The sequence below is a fragment of the Scardinius erythrophthalmus genome (genome assembly GCF_964197995.2).
Source record: "Scardinius erythrophthalmus genome assembly, chromosome: 21".
Classification (NCBI taxonomy): domain Eukaryota; kingdom Metazoa; phylum Chordata; class Actinopteri; order Cypriniformes; family Leuciscidae; genus Scardinius; species Scardinius erythrophthalmus.
In genome coordinates, this window is record NC_138241.1 from 36,928,003 (window position 1) to 36,949,332 (window position 21,330).

At 38.0% G+C, this 21,330-nt stretch overlaps 1 protein-coding gene across 1 annotated transcript in view; it reads left to right on the plus strand.

Moving 5' to 3' along the window:
* stk32c (serine/threonine kinase 32C) overlaps positions 1-21,330 on the plus strand; it is a 95,569-nt gene that overhangs the window by 44,891 nt on the left and 29,348 nt on the right. The window contains exons 2-3 of the mRNA XM_081350504.1: positions 5,805-5,860; positions 20,727-20,878. Of these exons, the coding sequence (XP_081206630.1) occupies positions 5,805-5,860; positions 20,727-20,878 (208 nt within the window). The remainder of the gene's footprint in view (positions 1-5,804; positions 5,861-20,726; positions 20,879-21,330) is intronic.

Here is a 21,330-nt window from a genome sequence, read left to right on the forward strand (position 1 = left end):
AAACACACACACACACACACGCTATAGATGTATACTTAAAGAACATGAAACACACGCTATAGATGTATACTAAAGTAACATGAAACACACACACACACACACACACACACACACGCTATAGATGTATACCAAATTAACATGAAACACACACACACACACACGCTATAGATGTATACTAAAGTAACATGAAACACACACGCTATAGATGTATACTAAAGTAACATGAAACACACACGCTATAGACGTATACTAAAGGAACATGAAACACACACACACACACACGCTATAGATGTATACTTAAAGAACATGAAACACACGCTACGTATACTAAAGGAACATTAAACACACACACGCACACACACACACACACACACACGCTATAGATGTATACTAAAGTAACATGAAACACACACACACACGCTATAGATGTATACTAAAGTAACATGAAACACACACACACACACACGCTATAGATGTATACTAAAGTAACATGAAACACACACACACACGCTATAGATGTATACTAAAGGAACATGAAACACACACACACGCTATAGACGTATACTAAAAGAACATGAAACACACACACACGAACACGCTATAGACTTATACTAAAGAACATGAAACACACACACACGCTATAGATGTATACTAAAGTAACATGAAACACACACACACACACACACACACACACGCTATAGATGTATACTAAAGTTACATGAAACACACACACACGAACACACACACGCTATAGACGTATACTAAAGAACATGAAACACACACACGCTATAGACGTATACTAAAGGAACATGAAACACACACATACGAACACACACACACACTAAAGGAACATGAAACACACACACACATACACACGCTATAGACGTATACTAAAGGAACATGAAACACACACACACACACGCTATAGACGTATGCTAAAGGAACATGAAACACACACACATACACAAACACACACATACACACACGCTACAGACGTATACTAAAGGAACATGAAACACACACACACGCTATAGATGTATACTAAAGGAACATGAAACACACACACGCTATAGACGTATACTAAAAGAACATGAAACACACACACACGAACACGCTATAGATGTATACTAAAGAACATGAAACACACACACACACGCTATAGACGTATACTAAAGAACATGAAACACACACACACGCTATAGATGTATACTAAAGTAACATGAAACACACACACACACACACACACACACACGCTATAGATGTATACTAAAGGAACATGAAACACACACACACACACGCTATAGATGTATACTAAAGAACATGAAACACACACACACACACGCTATAGATGTATACTAAAGTTACATGAAACACACACACACACGAACACACACACGCTATAGACGTATACTAAAGAACATGAAACACACACACGCTATAGACGTATACTAAAGGAACATGAAACACACACATACGAACACACACACACTAAAGGAACATGAAACACACACACACACATACACGCTATAGACGTATACTAAAGGAACATGAAACACACACACACACACGCTATAGACGTATGCTAAAGGAACATGAAACACACACACATACACAAACACACACATACACACACGCTACAGACGTATACTAAAGGAACATGAAACACACACACATATACTGAAGGAACAGTCGCTGTCTGGGGATATAAAGTCGTAATTATCTTCTAAAATGTTGTAGTGTGTGTGTGTGTGTGTGTGTGTGTGTGTGTGTGAACGAGCTCCACGGCTCACAGCTTGTGTCGGGAAAAGCGCTTTATAAATAAATGATAAACAGGTTCAAGTAAGAATAAGAGGCTGGGAGTCTTTAGACCGACTCGACACGGAAACACTCACATCTCCTCCTCAGCAGTGACCCGAGGCGTCCTCTCAAGTGTGTGTGTGTGTGTGTGTGTGTGTGTGTGTGTGTGCGCGTGTGTGTGAGAGAATGCTGTTAGAAAGAAGCACAAGCCATTAGTGGACGGAAGCTTCATCTGAAATCTATAGTGCATCTCTGCTTCGGAAAATCGTTTTCATGAAGGACGACATTTGAAAAGGAAAGAAGGTTTTTAGAGCACATCAAAACATGTTATCGTTAAACACAGATCTAATGAAATCAAAACGCATAAGCTCTGACTTCTCTGATTATAAATCTCTTAATGCATCTCAGAGTGGCTTAATTTAGCTTCACGTAATTACTATTAAAGTCATTCTATTAATTAATTACTATCGAAGCCGTCATTTGCAGCATTTGTTAATGCGTTAGATATGAAGACAGTATCATGATAATGTGATTTGTTGTGTTGGAGGTTTTCTGCTGACTGGATAAAGGTTAAATCGATGAGCTGGTTTTCTCATGACTTCACACACACACACACACACACACACACACACACACACACACACACACACACACGCGCTGGAGTTTTTTATGACCTGAAGTATTGATTGACAGAGTTTTGCATGAATTTGGTGTTTCTCCTTCCGTGTTTACCTCTCAACGCTTCATATTTATGGAAGCACATTTACACCTCACAAGAAATAATCATGCTTTGGTAAATCATGATTATGACATAAAAAGTCAAAATTATGACGTAATATAATTGTACATTATTTTGACTTAAGTCAATTTCGTCTTAGTATTTCATTATTTTGACTTTTTAAAGTCAAAATTGTGTAAAATTATTTTATGTCATAATTTTGACATCAATTTAAACTTTTATCTCAGTTTTTGTCATTTTTTTTTTAATTGACGTCATAATTTTGACTAGTCAATTTCAACTTGTGATAATTTCAATGTAGTATGTCATAATTTCAACATTTTGTCATAATTTTTTCAACTGTCATAAAATGTCTAAATTATATATACATTTTTTAAATTGACCAAATGTCTAAATTATGATAATAAGTCAAAATTAACATAAAATGTTAAAATGATGAGTCGAAATTAGTGAAAATGGTCATAATTTCAACTTTGCCTATTTTGACTGTCATAATTTAAATTTTATTATTTCAAAATGTTTTGTTATAATTTTGACTGTCATAATTTCAACTCTCATAAAATGTCTAAATTATGTATATATTGTTGAAATTGACCAAATGTGTAAATTATGATAAGTCAAAATTAAAGCCACACCGTGGACTTTGTGACCTTTTGTACCCCTAGCGCCCGCAAAAGTTCCGCGGTGTGGCTTTAACATAAGGGGCCCTACTTTAACAATCTAAGCTCATGGTCTAAAGCGCAGGACGCAAGTTCACTTAGGGCGTCCGAATCCACTTCTGCTAGTTTATTGACAGGAGAAATGGTCGGTGCTCCCGGCGCTGGTCTAAAAGGGTTGTCCCTATTCTCTTAATGAGTAATGGGTGTGTTTTGGGATTTACGTGCGTTAAACCAATCAGAGTCTCATCTCCCATTCCCTTTAAATGCCAGTTGTGCTCGCGTCATGGCGGATTCACTATTTACATGACGGACTTTCATAGTGGAAAGACCGAACGCGTGTCCAGAGCGCAAACGGATCTGCTCGTGCGCGAGGTAAAAGCGCACAACAGACCATCTACTTGACAAGCCGGATTCAACATATCTTTATGTACACAATAATAATCTTTTACATTGTTATCCTTTTATTTTAAATATTTGTGTTGTGAACCCGCCTATAGACGCACATTACTAACACACTCATTAAAGGGATACTTCACCTCTGGGAAGATGAATGTGTATTTAAAATAGGTCATTTAAGTAGAAGAAATGTGGAGAAATTTTTGAATTTGGAGCTTTCTAGACTGAGAAAAGCCAGAAAATGTATTTTTGGCTTATGTGGATGAAAGACAACAACTCCCAGAATGCACTTGCTTCGCTGCCTTAGGAGGCCACGCCTACCGGTTAGAGAGCACAGTTGAAAACAACAAGGCTAGCCTAAGTAAGTGATGAGTTTGCCAGGGATTTAGAGACCCAAAATGTCCGGGATTCGGCTTTTGCGTTCTACAGTCGCCATTCATCATGTTTACTGTGGCGAGGAGGACGAGGCTGACGGCCGCGGGAGAACAGCGCGAGGCCGGTGGCTTCATTACTGAGACGCGCCGGGTCTCGCATCTCTCACGGAGGAGCGGGAATTTTCTTAGAATGTTAAAACGCACATCAACCGATCACTTGTTTAGCGTTCATGTAAACACTACAGTCAGATTCACCGATCGGAATTAATTCAGTTAGATTGAAACGAGAGGTGTGCATGTAAACAATGAATGGCGACCGCAGAACGCAAAAGCCGAATCCCAGACATTTTTAACAGTCTCGCCCGCCGGACAAGTCCGGGAAAAGGAAGGTGGTAACTCCTACTTACTCAGCTTTCTCCTATTATTCAGCTTTCTCCACAGAACAAGAGCATGCTAGCTTAGCTTCCAATACTGTGTACATTCTGTGAGCGAGATCCCACCCTGTATGGGCGGGTTGAAAACATGCGGAACAACGCCATCTACTGGCTGTAGTCTTTAGCCTCTGGACAGAAAATCCTCCGATGACGCAAAATGACGATTTTTGCGTCATCGGAGGATTTTTTCCAGACAAAAAATACATAAATCTCTCCTCTCAGGGGGATATGAGGGGGGAAAGCATGGTAATTCGAAAATACTACAGGTTTTCTACTAATACAAAGCTTAATGCTAAATCCTGAAGTAACCCTTTAAATAACAACAAAAAAATTATTGGCGCAGTCTATTTCAGTTCCTCAAAATAGCAACGGTCCAACAATGCGCCAGAACACACACTCGTTCTCAGACCAGCAGACCATGGGCCACAAATGGGTGCAAATGCATTTGCTATTTAAACAACGCGGCGTAGGACGAGAAAATGAAAACTGCGTCGGGCTGAAACTAGCAAAACACACTTGCGTCGCGCCGTCGCTGCATTGCGCCGGTTGTAAGATAGGGCCCAAGATGATGAAAAGATGACAGTAAAATTAGTCAAAATTGTCATAATTTCAACTTTGTCATAATTTTGACATTTGATGTCATCATTTGGACTTAGTGTATATATAATTTAGATATTTTATGACAGTCGAAATTTGTTAAAATTGACAGTCAGAATAATGACGTAAAATGTTGAAATTATGACAATCAAATAATTTTGACTTTGTCATAATTTTGATATTTTACGTCATAATTTCAACTGTTTTAATTGAGACGTCATCAACATGATGGTGGGTAAATGATGACAGAATTGACCGTTCGCAAAGACCCGCCCCCTATAGTCACTGTTGCTATGTCCAACAAGCCACGCCTCTCTCACACACACCATGTTCTCATGCAGTGAAACACACATCGCGGAGCAGAGAGGACACTGACGACACACTGAGACACGGACAGACCAGCTTACTTTTGATATGAAACAGTCTCACCTTTCAAAGTTGGTCATTTTTTAACGAAATGTAAACAATAAATACCGTTTTGTGGCTCTTTAATGTGTCGTCGCTCAGTTAAAGCTGCTCGTGAACCGATCATCTCTTCCTTCTAGTTCATTTATAGCATCAAATAAACATGAATGAACATCAGAATGTTGTTTTAACTGTGGAAAGACGTCAGGACACTCCGTTCTTCAAGTTCAAATGCTCCAACGTTAATCTACTAACTCTCCTGACTGCTGTGTCGGACAAAAATGGCGGATTATGATTGGTCAGATCACCTGTCAATCAAACTCCCTGCGAAGGGTCAATTGACTTTGTAACCATTAATAGTTGCATTTCCTTTATCAATGTTCTTCTTTCCTTTCCTTTGCAGTGAATTTCGATCACTTCCAGATCCTGCGGGCCATTGGGAAGGGCAGCTTTGGGAAGGTAAGATGACGTTCACATTCATATCCACATCAGTCTTCAAACCCCTGCAGCTCGTACAAGTGAACTAATGAACAGACGATGAAGCCAGCTGATGGCTATCACATGACCTACAGTAAGTACAGTAAGAACGACACAGTCGCTCGGCACCCTGGGAAATTCTGCTCCTCTAATTACCCTGCGCTCTTCTTCTCTGAAACCAGGCCGCGCTGAGATTTACCGCTTAAGAAGGCCTTAAGTAATTACAAATTAATTTTTCCATTAATCTGGACCGCAGTGGTTAATTAATTTAAGGCGCGTGTGTCGTGTGAGATTTATCCTCTGAATGACCCGAGAAAGACACTATCTGTCAGAGTCACACCAGATCTCGTTCTCTCAGGCTCAGATTAGATCCAGAGGAAAAGCACCAGTAATCTCATGTTTCCTCTACAGTTTTTATTTTATTTTATGTTTTTTATAACATAAAGTCACACTGTTTTGTCTCATGATACCAACGTTTGCACTGAGAACTCCATTAAGTCCATTGCACATGCACTCCATAACTCCATTTTTTAGTCTGTGTGTAAAAAGAGCATTAGCAATTAAAGAAAACACACTTCAGCAAAACATGATCAGCTCAAAGTGTCGGAATCATTTTAGTCTCTGTATGAAGAATATTAGGGTGTAATATGTCACAGTTTACTTTATTTTGCTCTCCTCACTTACATTACTGGACTATAGTGTCCTGATCACACTAGTGAAAACATGTCAAAAATGATATCTGGTGTCTGGATAATTTTTGGTTTGACTATTTATTGCAATAAATAACTTCCAGTCAAAAGTTTGAATTAAACTTGAATTTAAATGTTTAAATTTCTCTTAACTTAACTAAACTTCTCTTCTCTTAAATTTCTAAGAGTCTCTTCTCCTCATCAAAGCTACTTTTATTTGATATTATTTGAAATTGTGAAATATTATTCAAATGTAAATCAGCTGTTTTCTATGTGAATATATTCCTGTGATCAAAGCTGAATTTCCATCATCGTCTGTGGTCAGACTCTCAGATCAGATTCAGTCTGCTGTAGAATTGTTCTTCAGAGCCTCTGATTTGATCTCTACTTTTGCACTTTTAAACGGTCTTTCAGGAAATAAGTGACCCTTTCTGAAGCCCATCCATAAATCACCATCAGAATGAGTTATGATCTCCTCCAGACCGGCCTATCTCTCTCCATAGAAATATGAGGACCGGCTCGGTTTGGCAGACTCTTGTTCTCCTGATCAATACCTTCTGCTGATCTGGCAGTTTCACACGAATCTGGTGTTGTGTAGAAATGATCTCACTCTCTTCACTTCCTACCGTATTTACCTCTCAACGCTTCATATTTATTTACACCTCACAAGAAATAACCATGCTTTGGTAAATCTTAATTATGACAAAAAAGTCAAAATTATATCATACTAAGATGGAATTGATTTGAGTCAAAATTTGGTGAAATTATATTACGAAATAATTTGAACGTCAATTTAAACTTTTATCTCAGTTTTTGTCATATTTTTTTAATTGACGTCATAATTTTGACTTGTCAATTTCAACTTGTCATAAGTTCAACATTTTATCTCATAATTGACTGTCATAACTTCGACATTTTGCAAATTCGACAATTTGTTAATTTTCGACTACCATCATTTCGACATTTTGTCACCATTTTTACTGTCATAATTTCGACAGTCATAATTTAAACTTTGTCGTAGTTTTGACATTTTGTCTATTTTGACTGTCATAATGTCAACTTTAGAATTTCGACGTTTTATGTCATAAATACGACTTTCATAATTTCAACTTTGTTATAATTAAAAAAAAAATTGTCATAATTTTGACATTTTGTCATAATTTTCATTTTGTCATAATTTCGACAATTTGTCAATTTCAACTGCCATAATTTCAAATTTGTCATAATTGCGGAAAAAAAATCTCATAATTTCGACATTTTATGTCAGAAATTCGACTGTCATAATTTCGTCTGTCGTAATTTCAACTTTGTTATAATTTCAAAAAATGTTGTCATAATTTGACATTCATATTTTCAACTGTCATAAAATGTCTAAATTATATATACAGTACATTGTTGAAATTGACCATATATCTAAATTATGATATATTCTAAATTAAAATGAAATGTTAGATGATGACAGTCGAAATTAGTCCAAATTGTCATAATTTGAGTTTTACACTGAATAAAAAACTGATCTGCTGTTTTCTGTTTTCCACAATACATACATGAAACTGAAGATCTCTGTCTGCAATCTTCATTTTCTCGCGAGGAAGAGCAGCTTTAATATGCAGTTTTGCTGTCAGTACAGTGTGTGTGTGTGTGTGTGTGTATGTATGTGCGACTGAGTATGATATTGTCTCATCACACAGACACACACACAGCCACTAATAAACGGAGTAAAAACATTGTTTATCCGTGATGCTCTTCCCGTTGGAGAATGTGACGAGTAACTCGAGTAACTCGTCCTGCGTTTAATTGGAGAGTGTTTTTATCCGATTAACTTCCCATTGCTTCTGTCATTATTAATGCCTGTTTGAACGGCTATAACTTCATATTCCCGTGGTGAACACTCACCAAATTTTGCATGCATGAAGAGTATGTGGCTAATTGCATTTTATGTAATTTGGAGATTAATGGGATGTATGGTTGCCTAGTAACTAGAAGTTAAATGTGCTCATTTGAAAGTGTCAGCCCCGTTTAGAAGGGCGACTCGTAGACTCTCATGTTAAATGTGGAGTGGTGTTGTTTTACACAGTGGATTTTGATGCTTTAAGAAAAATGCTTGTGACGCATGAGGATCTCGGGTCAATGAACAGAAGGCTAAACATCTTCCTCAACACAAACATCTAAACATCCTTGAGAAAGGAAAATTACACATTAAGTTTTGATTTCTGAAGAAATATTAAATTAAGTGAGTTTTTACTTAATATGTGTGTGTGTACTGTGAATAATTATATTGTACATGTAAATACACACTATGTGTATAGTATTTAAGAATTTTTATTTATTTATATATAAAATATTTATATTTACATATAATATAAATTATGTATAAATATATATACAGTATATACATGCAAAATGTCTTAAATATATACATGCATATGTGTGTATTTATATATACAAAATAATTATACACAGTACACACACATATATTATGCAAACAAAATTTTATTTTGGATGCGATTAATTGCGATTATTCGTTACACAGCCCTAATTTTTTATGTATATTTTAGGAGATATACAGTATCTTGATTTAATAATGTGTAGATATTTCTGCTGGAAACACTGAGGAAGAAGAGCCTGATTTGAGCAGTTTGACTGCAGTGAACACAGAATTGTTCTGTCTTGCAGAATGTGATTTTAATAGTAACAAACACTTGATAATGTGGTTTACTAGCATTCGAGTGTGTGTGTGATTGAGCTGGAGTTTGGAGCCGATCTGAGGGCGTTTGTTTCCCGGCTGGCGTCTGAGTCCTGTCGTGATGTGTGTGTGACAGGACACACTCCTGCTGTGATGTGTGTGTGACGGGACACACTCCCGTGGAGACGCTCAGCCGGAGGCCGTCAGGATTATATTTCCCAGTTGCGGTGAGATTGTAATGACACGAGCCGCTCCAGAGCAACGGGACGATTGCTTTCCTCTCTAAGAGCCAGTGTGACCCGTTCCGGCTCAAAGCCTTTCACACGGGACTCTAGGATCTTCATTAGCAGCCGTTCGATTCCAATCTTAGATTCTGTTTTTAAAATTGCAGCTAGAACACAACAAATCAAATCTCATTAGAACTGGAGCTGATTAGTCTGAGAATTGAATTCATCCTACAGTATATTGTGAATGTTAAAGGAGTAGCTACTTCACTGGGTTAAAAATAACCCAATTTGTGTTGCATTCAACCCAAGGTCTGGGTAAATACAGGACAGAACACATGTTGGGTTCATTTTACCCAGCATAATGGGTTGATTTGACCCTGCACAGTTGATTAATTTTTACTATTAACGACACTCGTTTAGGCGACTCACTTCGTGACCCTGTATGTTGCTTTACATAAAATGAAACAATATACAGCACAATAACAAATTTATAGATAAAATAAAATGTACACACACCTGTATTTTACCGAAGACACGCAGCATTTTGACGGAGCTGCACCGCTCTCCTGAAGAGATCACAGAAAGCCCTAAAACCCTAAAAATAACTCAATCCCTGGGTTGTTACGTCTGACTCAGGATCTGGGTTACACAAAAACTACCCAAACACTGGGTTGTTACGTCTGACTCAGGATCTGGGTTACACAAAAACTACCCAAACACTGGGTTGTTACGTCTGATTCAGGATCTGGGTTACACAAATGCTACCCAAACACTGGGTTGTTACGTCTGACTCAGGATCTGGGTTACACAAAAACTACCCAAACACTGGGTTGTTACGTCTGACTCAGGATCTGGGTTACACAAAAACAACCCAAACACTGGGTTGTTACGTCTGACTCAGGATCTGGGTTACACAAAAACTACCCAAACACTGGGTTGTTACGTCTGACTCAGGATCTGGGTTACACAAAAACTACCCAAACACTGGGTTGTTACGTCTGACTCAGGATCTGGGTTACACAAAAACTACCCAAACACTGGGTTGTTACGTCTGACTCAGGATCTGGGTTACACAAAAACTACCCAAACACTGGGTTGTTACGTCTGACCCAGGATCTGGGTTACACAAAAACTACCCAAACACTGGGTTGTTACGTCTGACTCAGGATCTGGGTAACACAAAAACTACCCAAACACTGGGTTGTTACGCCTGACCCAGGATCTGGGTTACACAAAAACTACCCAAACACTGGGTTGTTACGTCTGACTCAGGATCTGGGTTACACAAAAACTACCCAAACACTGGGTTGTTACGTCTGATTCAGGATCTGGGTTACACAAATGCTACCCAAACACTGGGTTGTTACGTCTGACTCAGGATCTGGGTTACACAAAAACTACCCAAACACTGGGTTGTTACGTCTGACTCAGGATCTGGGTTACACAAAAACTACCCAAACACTGGGTTGTTACGCCTGACCCAGGATCTGGGTTACACAAAAACTACCCAAACACTGGGTTGTTACGTCTGACTCAGGATCTGGGTTACACAAAAACTACCCAAACACTGGGTTGTTACGTCTGATTCAGGATCTGGGTTACACAAATGCTACCCAAACACTGGGTTGTTACGTCTGACTCAGGATCTGGGTTACACAAAAACTACCCAAACACTGGGTTGTTACGTCTGACTCAGGATCTGGGTTACACAAAAACTACCCAAACACTGGGTTGTTACGTCTGACTCAGGATCTGGGTTACACAAAAACTACCCAAACACTGGGTTGTTACGTCTGACTCAGGATCTGGGTTACACAAAAACTACCCAAACACTGGGTTGTTACGTCTGACTCAGGATCTGGGTTACACAAAAACTACCCAAACACTGGGTTGTTACGTCTGACCCAGGATCTGGGTTACACAAAAACTACCCAAACACTGGGTTGTTACGACTGACCCAGGATCTGGGTAACACAAAAACTACCCAAACACTGGGTTGTTACGTCTGATTCAGGATCTGGGTAACACAAAAACTACCCAAACACTGGGTTGTTACGTCTGACCCAGGATCTGGGTAACACGAAAACTACCCAAACACTGGGTTGTTACGTCTGACCCAGGATCTGGGTAACACAAAAACTACCCAAACACTGGGTTGTTACGTCTGACTCAGGATCTGGGTTACACAAAAACTACCCAAACACTGGGTTGTTACGACTGACCCAGGATCTGGGTAACACAAAAACTACCCAAACACTGGGTTGTTACGTCTGACTCAGGATCTGGGTTACACAAAAACTACCCAAACACTGGGTTGTTACGACTGACCCAGGATCTGGGTAACACGAAAACTACCCAAACACTGGGTTGTTACGTCTGACTCAGGATCTGGGTTACACAAAAACTACCCAAACACTGGGTTGTTACGTCTGACTCAGGATCTGGGTTACACAAAAACTACCCAAACACTGGGTTGTTACGTCTGACTCAGGATCTGGGTTACACAAAAACTACCCAAACACTGGGTTGTTACGTCTGACTCAGGATCTGGGTTACACAAAAACTACCCAAACACTGGGTTGTTACGTCTGACTCAGGATCTGGGTTACACAAAAACTACCCAAACACTGGGTTGTTACGTCTGACTCAGGATCTGGGTTACACAAAAACTACCCAAACACTGGGTTGTTACGTCTGATTCAGGATCTGGGTTACACAAATGCTACCCAAACACTGGGTTGTTACGTCTGACTCAGGATCTGGGTTACACAAAAACTACCCAAACACTGGGTTGTTACGTCTGACTCAGGATCTGGGTTACACAAAAACTACCCAAACACTGGGTTGTTACGTCTGACTCAGGATCTGGGTTACACAAAAACTACCCAAACACTGGGTTGTTACGTCTGACTCAGGATCTGGGTTACACAAAAACTACCCAAACACTGGGTTGTTACGTCTGACTCAGGATCTGGGTTACACAAAAACTACCCAAACACTGGGTTGTTACGTCTGACTCAGGATCTGGGTTACACAAATGCTACCCAAACACTGGGTTGTTACGTCTGACCCAGGATCTGTGTGTGTGTGTGTGTTTAATGTGTGAGACAGTCGAACCGATCATCTCTTCCTCTTTACTACTAGTTACAGCAGCAAATCAACATCAGTGAACATCAGAAGATTCAGAACAACTTCCTGAACTCAATCATGTCTCCTATAATCATATAATCCATAAATCAGTGTTTCGACCGTCAGTAAAACAGCTGAAGAACAATAATGTCACATTTACCTCAGAAACGCCTTTCAGTGTCTATAAATGCGATAGTTAACTAACTATAACTCATATTATTTTGATAAATATATGCACTCTATTACATATTCATTATATTTATATTAAACATGTTCTTCAATATTAATTTAGCCTTTATTTGAATAAATGTTTTTTTTTTAAATGACAGCCACCATTTAAATGTTTATATTTCAAAAATGAATTGGAGTAGAAACATGATTATGTCAGACTCATTACAAAATTATTATCACTGTATTATTATAAAAACTTGCTTATGTGCAATGTAAAATTTGATTGAAAATTGAAAATTAAAACGATGATGACGATGATGTCTTTCATATAACTAAAACTAGATCAGCCCTAGTTTTGTGTGTCACTCATTCACATGTCATCAGTTACGCTGATCTGGTCATGAATGAAGCTCTTCTCTTCTGCATCAGTGATGTTCGTGTTTCAGGCCTGAAGCGCTGCTAAAGTTCAGCCTGTGTTTATCAGACCAGAGTGATTAATTCAGCTCTTCTGTCTTCTGTCCTCATGAGCTCGTCTGGATGAATCCTTCAGCCCACAATCATTCTCTTTAATTGTTTGGTTTCTCAGTTTTGTGTGTGGGTTGATAGCTATTCTCTCTCTCTCTCTCTCTCTCTCTCTCTCTCTCTCTCTCTCTCTCTCTCTCTCTCTCTCTCTCTTTGTCTGTATTTTGAAGGCTGTTCGTTTTTTCGAATAAAGCCTTCAACATGTTCTTCTCTCCGTCTTTGTCTCCATCTTTTTTTCATCTGCACTTCTGCCCTTTAATTTTTAATTTCCAGCCAACTCCCGGCCTCTGGGCGAGCGCAGATGAGATGTTCAGATGCTGGATGAATGATGCGTTTTGCTGTCTGTGTTGTAAGTGCTGGTCGTGTGCTTTCATTTCCCGCCCCTTGTCTCTAAAGATGGAGAGAAAACAAATTTACATAAGAGGAAATTATTTCTCTTTGTCACTCACAGACTCATCAGCGCTCAGAGAAAAAACACGGTGCTTGTTCCAGTCAGATGTTTCAATCAAATCCAATCCCCTAAATCTCACTGGCAATTTTCAAAATTCATGAGGAAATATTATTCTGGTATAAAGAGTCTGTTTGGATACAAGAGTCTTTGTTGGGATTGAAATACATTCTTATAGGCCTCGATAGTCTAAGAGCTTTTACCTCAGTATTTCTGTCTTGTTTTCCAGTACAAATATATAAATACATTTACTGGAGATGCAAATAATAACAAGTGTTGTCGGAAAAATGTCAAAATTAAGAACAAATATCTGCCAATGAAGTCAGAAAAATATAATTGTTTTTCCTTTGAAATAAGTTTATTTTCCATTGGCTGATATTTGTTCTTGTTTTACGCATGAAGTCACTTAATTTTGACCAATTTTTCAGAAAACAAGATTTAATATCTTCAGCCATTTTGCTTCTTCTCCAGTAAATGTATCTTGATTTAAGAAAGTTTGTGCTGGAGAACAGGACAGAAACACTGAGGAAGATTCTTATGTAACGGTTCTTTATATTATTAAAATGTTCTGAACACTAAGAACAAAATGGTTGTTTTCAGGATGGTTTGCTTAAAGGTTCTTTGGGGAAGCAGAAAGGCAAGGCAACACTTTACAATAAGGTCTTATTTATTAACATTAGTTATTGCATTAACTAACAATGGGCAATATATTTGTTGCCGTATTTTTTAATCTTTGTTAATGTTAGGTAATAATAATCCAGATGTTCATTGTTTGTTCATGTTCACAGTGCATTAACTAATGTTAACAAATACAACCTTTGATTTTAATAATGTATTAGTAAATGTTGAAATTAACATCAACTATGATTAATAAAGTAATTCACTAATGAAACCTGATTGTAAAGTGTTACCAAAGCTTCTTCTATGGCATCAGCGTAAGACTGAAACAGTGGACCGACGGATGGGTTTGTCTGCGGCTCTCAGGTTTTATATCCGTTAGACGTCTTGCTCGTATCAGCAGTTGTGTGACCCAGAAACCCAACACTCTTGATTCGAGTCTCCTGTAGATTGAACAGAACACTCTCGGCTGGGTCAGGCCTACCACAAGCTTTGTGACAACAATGGATAGAGCAGCTAAATATATCAGAGTCATGGGAATAGAAGAAGCTTAAAAAGTAAAGACACTCTGCAAACCCCAGCGTCTCCGCATTCATAACGCGACGGCGCATTATGCAGAGTTACATAAAACACTGCATCTTATACCTGACACGCTTTATGAGTAGAGAAAGCTGTGTGTTCTCATGAGAAAGTGACAAGGATCATTCATCTACACTGTAAAAACAAAGATTTTTCAGAGTTTTAAAGGGTACATAACACGCACAGTTTCTGCCAGTCTCATGTTAATCTTGAGTACCTATAGAGTAGTCTTGCGTCCTTCATATTTCCTTTAGTTTTTAGAATTAGGATTACGGTCCTAGTACTGAGCCTTGTGGTACGCCATACTGAACTTGTGATCGATGAGACATCTCTTCATTTACTGCTACAAACTGATAACGGTCAGATAAGTGTGATTTAAACCATGCTAGTGCATTTCCACTAATGCCAACATAGTTTTCGAGTCTATTTAAAAGAATGTTGTGGTCGATGGTGTCAAATGCAGCACTAAAATCGAGTAACACTAATAGATAGTACTATGGTACGGTCTAAATCCGGACTGGAGATCCTCAGATATCATTTCTTTCTAAAAAGGAACACAGTTGTGAGGATACCGCCTTTTCTAATATCTTTGACAGAAAAGGTAGATTCGAGATCGGCCTGTAATTGACTAATTCTGTAGGATCAAGTTGCGTTTTTTTAACAAGCGGTTTAATCATAGCCAGCTTAAAGTTTTTGGTACGTATCCTAGAGACAAAGACGAATTAATGATATTAAGAAGAGGATCTATGACCTCTGGGAGCATCTCTTTCAGTAGCTTAGTCGGTATAGGGTCTAACATACAGTACAGGTTGTTGATTTAGATGATTTAATGAGTTTAGACAATTCTTCTTCTCATATAGTAATGAATAAATTAATTTTTTTCCTCTGGGAGACTTCAATGATGCAATACTGTAGTTGACGGTTATAATTATTTGTTATAATTTTTTATATTAAACAATTTATATAAATCAATCTTGCAAGCAAAGAAGTTCATAAAGTCTTACTGCTGTGCTGTTTGGAAACAGATTTATATTTCATTAATTTAGCCACTAAATGGTGGCTAAATTAATGAAAACCTGCTGCGCTCCAAAATCAATCTCAAATCAGAATCAGAAGAGTGAATGGGCGGAGTCTCCCTGCAAATGCACTGCAAATCAATCTCAAATCACAGCCAATCAGAAGAGTGTGTGGGCGGAGTCTCCCTGCAAATGCACTGCAAATCAGTCTCAAATCACAGCCAATCAGAAGAGTGTGTGGGCGGAGTCTCCCTGCAAATGCACTGCATATCAGTCTCAAATCACAGCCAATCAGAAGAGTGTGTGGGCGGAGTCTCCCTGCAAATGCACTGCAAATCAGTCTCAAATCACAGCCAATCAGAAGAGTGTGTGGGCGGAGTCTCTCTGCAAATGCACTGCAAATCAGTCTCAAATCACAGCCAATCAGAAGAGCGTGTGGGCGGAGACTTCCTGCAAATGCACTGCAGATCAGACTCAAATCACAGCCAATCAGAAGAGCGTGTGGGCGGAGTCTCTGCACTCGCTCCTAAACAGATCTGCGCATAATCAAATTCATAAATATTACACCATTTTAACATTATTAAAGATACATACTGAGTGCCTGAAACAATCTTTGTCATAGAATACACTTCACAATTCACTGTTCACAATTTGAACATTCTTGTTTCCTTTCATTTACTTTCAAGGTCTGAGATGAATTATCCACTGTCTCTTTCAGTAAGTCTACAGCCGTGATCATCATCGTGTGTCGTCATAGTGATCATGGCGAAGAGGCGCTGAGATATTCTGTTGCTAATTAAATGTTGCTTTATAAAGATTGACATCGGTGTCTAGGAAAGAGAAGTCAGTTTTCCTCATTAGGATTCTTACCAAAAATGGTAACCATGGTTACCATGGTCTCCACCAAAATTACATAATTACAAGAACGGTTGCCCAAAAAGAAAGGAAGCATATCGCATTTAATTTGATGGTTTTGGCAGAGGCTGCGGTGATTCATTTAATGAGGTGTCATTTCAGCAGTGGTGTGGACAATGTGAGGTGTAGCTTTCATGAGTCCGATCCATAAACGCCGGGGTTTACATCCGTCACTGTGAGAGAAAAGACTCTTTGTGCTTCTGTCCCCGTCTTTTCTCACTCTTTCTCTCTGTATCTGTCTGTTTCTCACTGGAAGAAGCTGCAGGGAAGGAGAATAAAGATGGAGGTTATGCTCCCTATAAACGCTCATCAAACTCTTTAGTGGAGACGACGAGGGCAGCTTCAAAGATCTGAGCGACAGAAACTCTGGAATGAAGTTTCTCTCTTTATGTGCTTCTTGGATTTGTAACTAAGCGTTGTTGAACTGAAGTGATGGCTGCTGAAAATGAAGAAATAAATGAAATTTTACAATATATTGACATAGAAAACAGCTGTTTTGAAGCAGAATAATATTTCACGTTTTAAATGCAGCCTTGGGGAGCAGAAGAGACTTCAAAACCATTATGAAATCTTAATTATTCCAAACGTTTAACCATTAGTGTACAGTAGTGGAGGAGATACAAGTTTGACTAAGCCATCATAATATACAGTATTATATAGTATTTTAAAGATGAGAGAAACACTAAACTTGGTTAAGGTATTTACTACATGACAAGCTACAGGTTTTATTTTACTATATGCACAAAAAATGCATCAAAAAATATGCATTGATTACAGCATAATCAGTTATTAATGTTTGGTTGGTTCTCTCTTGTTTTTGCATGTGTTCATCATTTCACAAATAAAACAATCGACTCGCAACTACACAGTATGAATACAAAATCTGAAACGCATTCAGAGGGTGAAGATGTCAATCCTCATAGACCGGACGTCACTTTTGGCCTCTACTGTACATGTACACGTCACACACACACACAGTGACTGTGTGATTCACACACGTGTTGATGTTCTCTGCAGGATTTCTCATCAGGACGCTCAACACTGATTCACCAGCGTCTAGCCAGAAGCTCAGGGTTTCTGCGAACATGCAAACAGAACGATGATGTGGTGAATGATCCGAGTGAGATGTGGGTTTATACGGGTCTCTCCCGGGTTATCTCACTCTCACAGCGCGACTCGGTTGAGGCTCGATCCGCTCGGATGACGACAGCCGACATTATGATGTTTCCCGGAGCCAAACTCTCCACTGAAACTCCAGCATGACACAGTCTTTCGGCACAGCCAGCGGCTGACCTTTAACAGCCTGTTTAATGCGTGTTGAAGCACAATCACAGGTGTTCCTTATGAATATTAAACCGTGAAAAGCAGCCAGCGGGAGTTTAATGCGCTTTATTAATGTTTGGAATAAGAGATAAGTGTGAACTTTATTAGATTGTTAAAGAACAGCTCTGTGACAAAGTGATATTTTCAGTGAGAGTTACTGATGTGATGCATTACACTAGAACATGCCCTTCTTCCCTCCAGTGTGAATATCTAGACATTCTCGAATCAAAATACATTTACTGGAGAAGCAATAATGAGTTTAGTCTTAAAACAAGAACAAATATTTCCCTTTGAATTAGGTTTATTTTTCTGACTCCATTGGCAGGTATGTATGGCACACCGTTTTAACTTTTATTCATTTCCAGGATATGAATTCTTGATATCAACAATTCAATTTTCACTTGTTCAAATTCTAGTTACTGATATCAGGAATTAGATTTATGCTAATAACAATGGCAATTTTTGATATCAGAAATTACATTTCCACTAGTAACAATGATAATTCTTGATATCAACAATTACATTTTTACTAATTAAAATGCTCATTATTGATATCAAGAATTGAATTTCAACTAGTAAAAACTATAATTCTTGATACCTGTAATTGTATTTTCACTAGTGAAATGTCACCATAGGCTGCCATTCAAATTCAATTGTTGATATCAAGAATTGATTTCTTACTCAGAAATACAGTTCTTACTAGTAAAAACCTTTATTTTTGATATCAAGAATTCAATTGTCACTAGTTGAAATGTCTATTCTTGATATCAACAATTGAATTGCTACTATAGTAACAATGTTCATTTATGATATCAATAATTCCATTTTCACTAGTGACAATGTTCATTTCTGATATCATGAATGTACTTGTTACTAGTAAGAAAGCCATTTTAGATATCTGAAATTATATTGATATCAGAAATACATTTTCAGATATCAAAAATTAACATTTTTTACTAGTAGCAATTAAACTGTTGATATCTAGAATTTTTTACTAGTAACCACGTAATTCTTGATATCAGGAATTCACATTTTTACTAGTATAAATCTAATTCCTGATATCAGTAACTGTAATTTGAACTAGTGAAAATTTAATTGTTGATATCAAGAATTCATATCCTGGAAATGAATAAAAGTTAAAACGGCGTGCCATAGATATTTGTTCTTGTTTTAAGATTAAACTCACTTCATTTTGAAAAATGTTTCAGTAAACAAGACTTAATATCTTCAGTCATTTTGCTTCTTCTCCAGTAAATGTATCTTGATTCAAGAATGTTTTGATATTTGTGCTGAAAAACGAGACAGAAACACTGAGGAAAAACATCATTTTTTGCACTTTATAAGCACTTTAAACTGAAGCGTCTTATTTTCTGTTGGGTTTGTGTTGTTTTGGAGCGGGTGATTAGATCTGAGTTCGCCGTCTGCTCTCCTCACTGATATTTGTTCTGGTTATCTGAGTGATCGGCGCCCGCGGGCAGGTTCGGATTGGAGGTTTCAGTCTTCCGTGAACCGCTGGGTCAAAGTGGATGTAATTAAGGAACGCTTCCATCCGGATCTGTGGGCGAAACACTATGAGAGCTCAAAGGCTTTTCTACACTTAAGGAAAACAACATTTCGATGAGACGCTCTAAAGGCCATTTCAACTGGATTATTTTGTTTGCTTGTTTCAATCAGACAGAGAAATGACTGGATTGTCGCCTCTGGACTCTTTGACAGAATCAGAGCAGTTTCTAGAAGTGGCACTGTGGCTCGTTTCAGTTTACCTGAACGCCTGAATGAAACTTAGCAAAATAAAGAGTTGTTCAATCAATCCAATGACTGATTGTATCGAATCGGTCTCCATGAATGACTCATTTGTTTTGTTAGTGAATGAATCTTTTGAACGAAACGTGACTCTCCTGAACGAATCGGTTGAGTGTGTGATTCTGACTCACTTGGTTTTTCCCCCTGAGTGAGTCCATGTTTTTGAAACAAATCTGTTGAATGAATGATTCACTGACTCGTTTGTTTTGTTCCTCAATGAATACGGATGCTGTACAGACCGACCGGCTCTTTAAATGAATGATTCAATGACTCAGTTGCTTTTGCCCTGATTGAGATCGATTCATTTATTTGATATCTACTCATATGAGCTCAGAACAAATTTTGAGAAAAATTGATTTTTTATTTATCACATATTATATAATATATAAATATGTATGTCTCAGAATTTCCAGTAAAATGAACTCTGTAGTGAAATACGCAGTGTTTTCATTATGTGCTGCTCCAGTCCATACTGTGTTTTGACCTTTATCCCTGTCTCACATCACACACACTCTTGATTATCCTTTAATGAGCTTTTAATGCAGATTCTGTGTTCGTGAAGGATCTCTGACCCGTGGCATTTTGTGCCGGTTGAAGCGAACGGGTTATTAATATTAGACGCGAGTCTATAATGATGTATGTTGATGTCATTAATGCGGCCTGAGCCATTGTGTCTTGGTAACTCTCATTGTGTGTGTGTGTGTGTGTGTGTGTGTGTGCAGGTGTGCATCGTGCAGAAGCGGGACACAGAGAAGATGTACGCCATGAAGTACATGAACAAGCAGCAGTGCATCGAGCGCGACGAGGTCCGGAACGTCTTCAGAGAGCTGGAGATCCTGCAGGAGATTGAACATGTGTTTTTAGTGAACCTCTGGTGACTATCCTCTGATTCCTCTGATTCCTTTGTGTGCTATGTACAATTATTTTGTATATATAAATACACACACATGCATGTAAATATTTAAGAAAAAAGTGTTTTATTTATATATAATATAAATTATGTATATATATATACACACAGTATATACATGCAAATATTTCTTAAATATATAAAAAATATTTCTTAATATATTCTTCAATGCATGTGTGTGTATTTATATATATAAAATAATTGTACACAGTACACACACATATATTACGTAAACACAAACTTTTATTTTGGATGCGATTAATCGTTGCCCAGCACTATAATAAACATCACCATATTTCCCTAGTTGATTGATTACAAGTTCAGTAAAATAAGCACTTTAATGTGTATTTTGGATGTTTTATTTCCACTAGTCTTAAAAAAAACAGGGTTTGTCTGCAGTGTCTTGCCTTAAATCT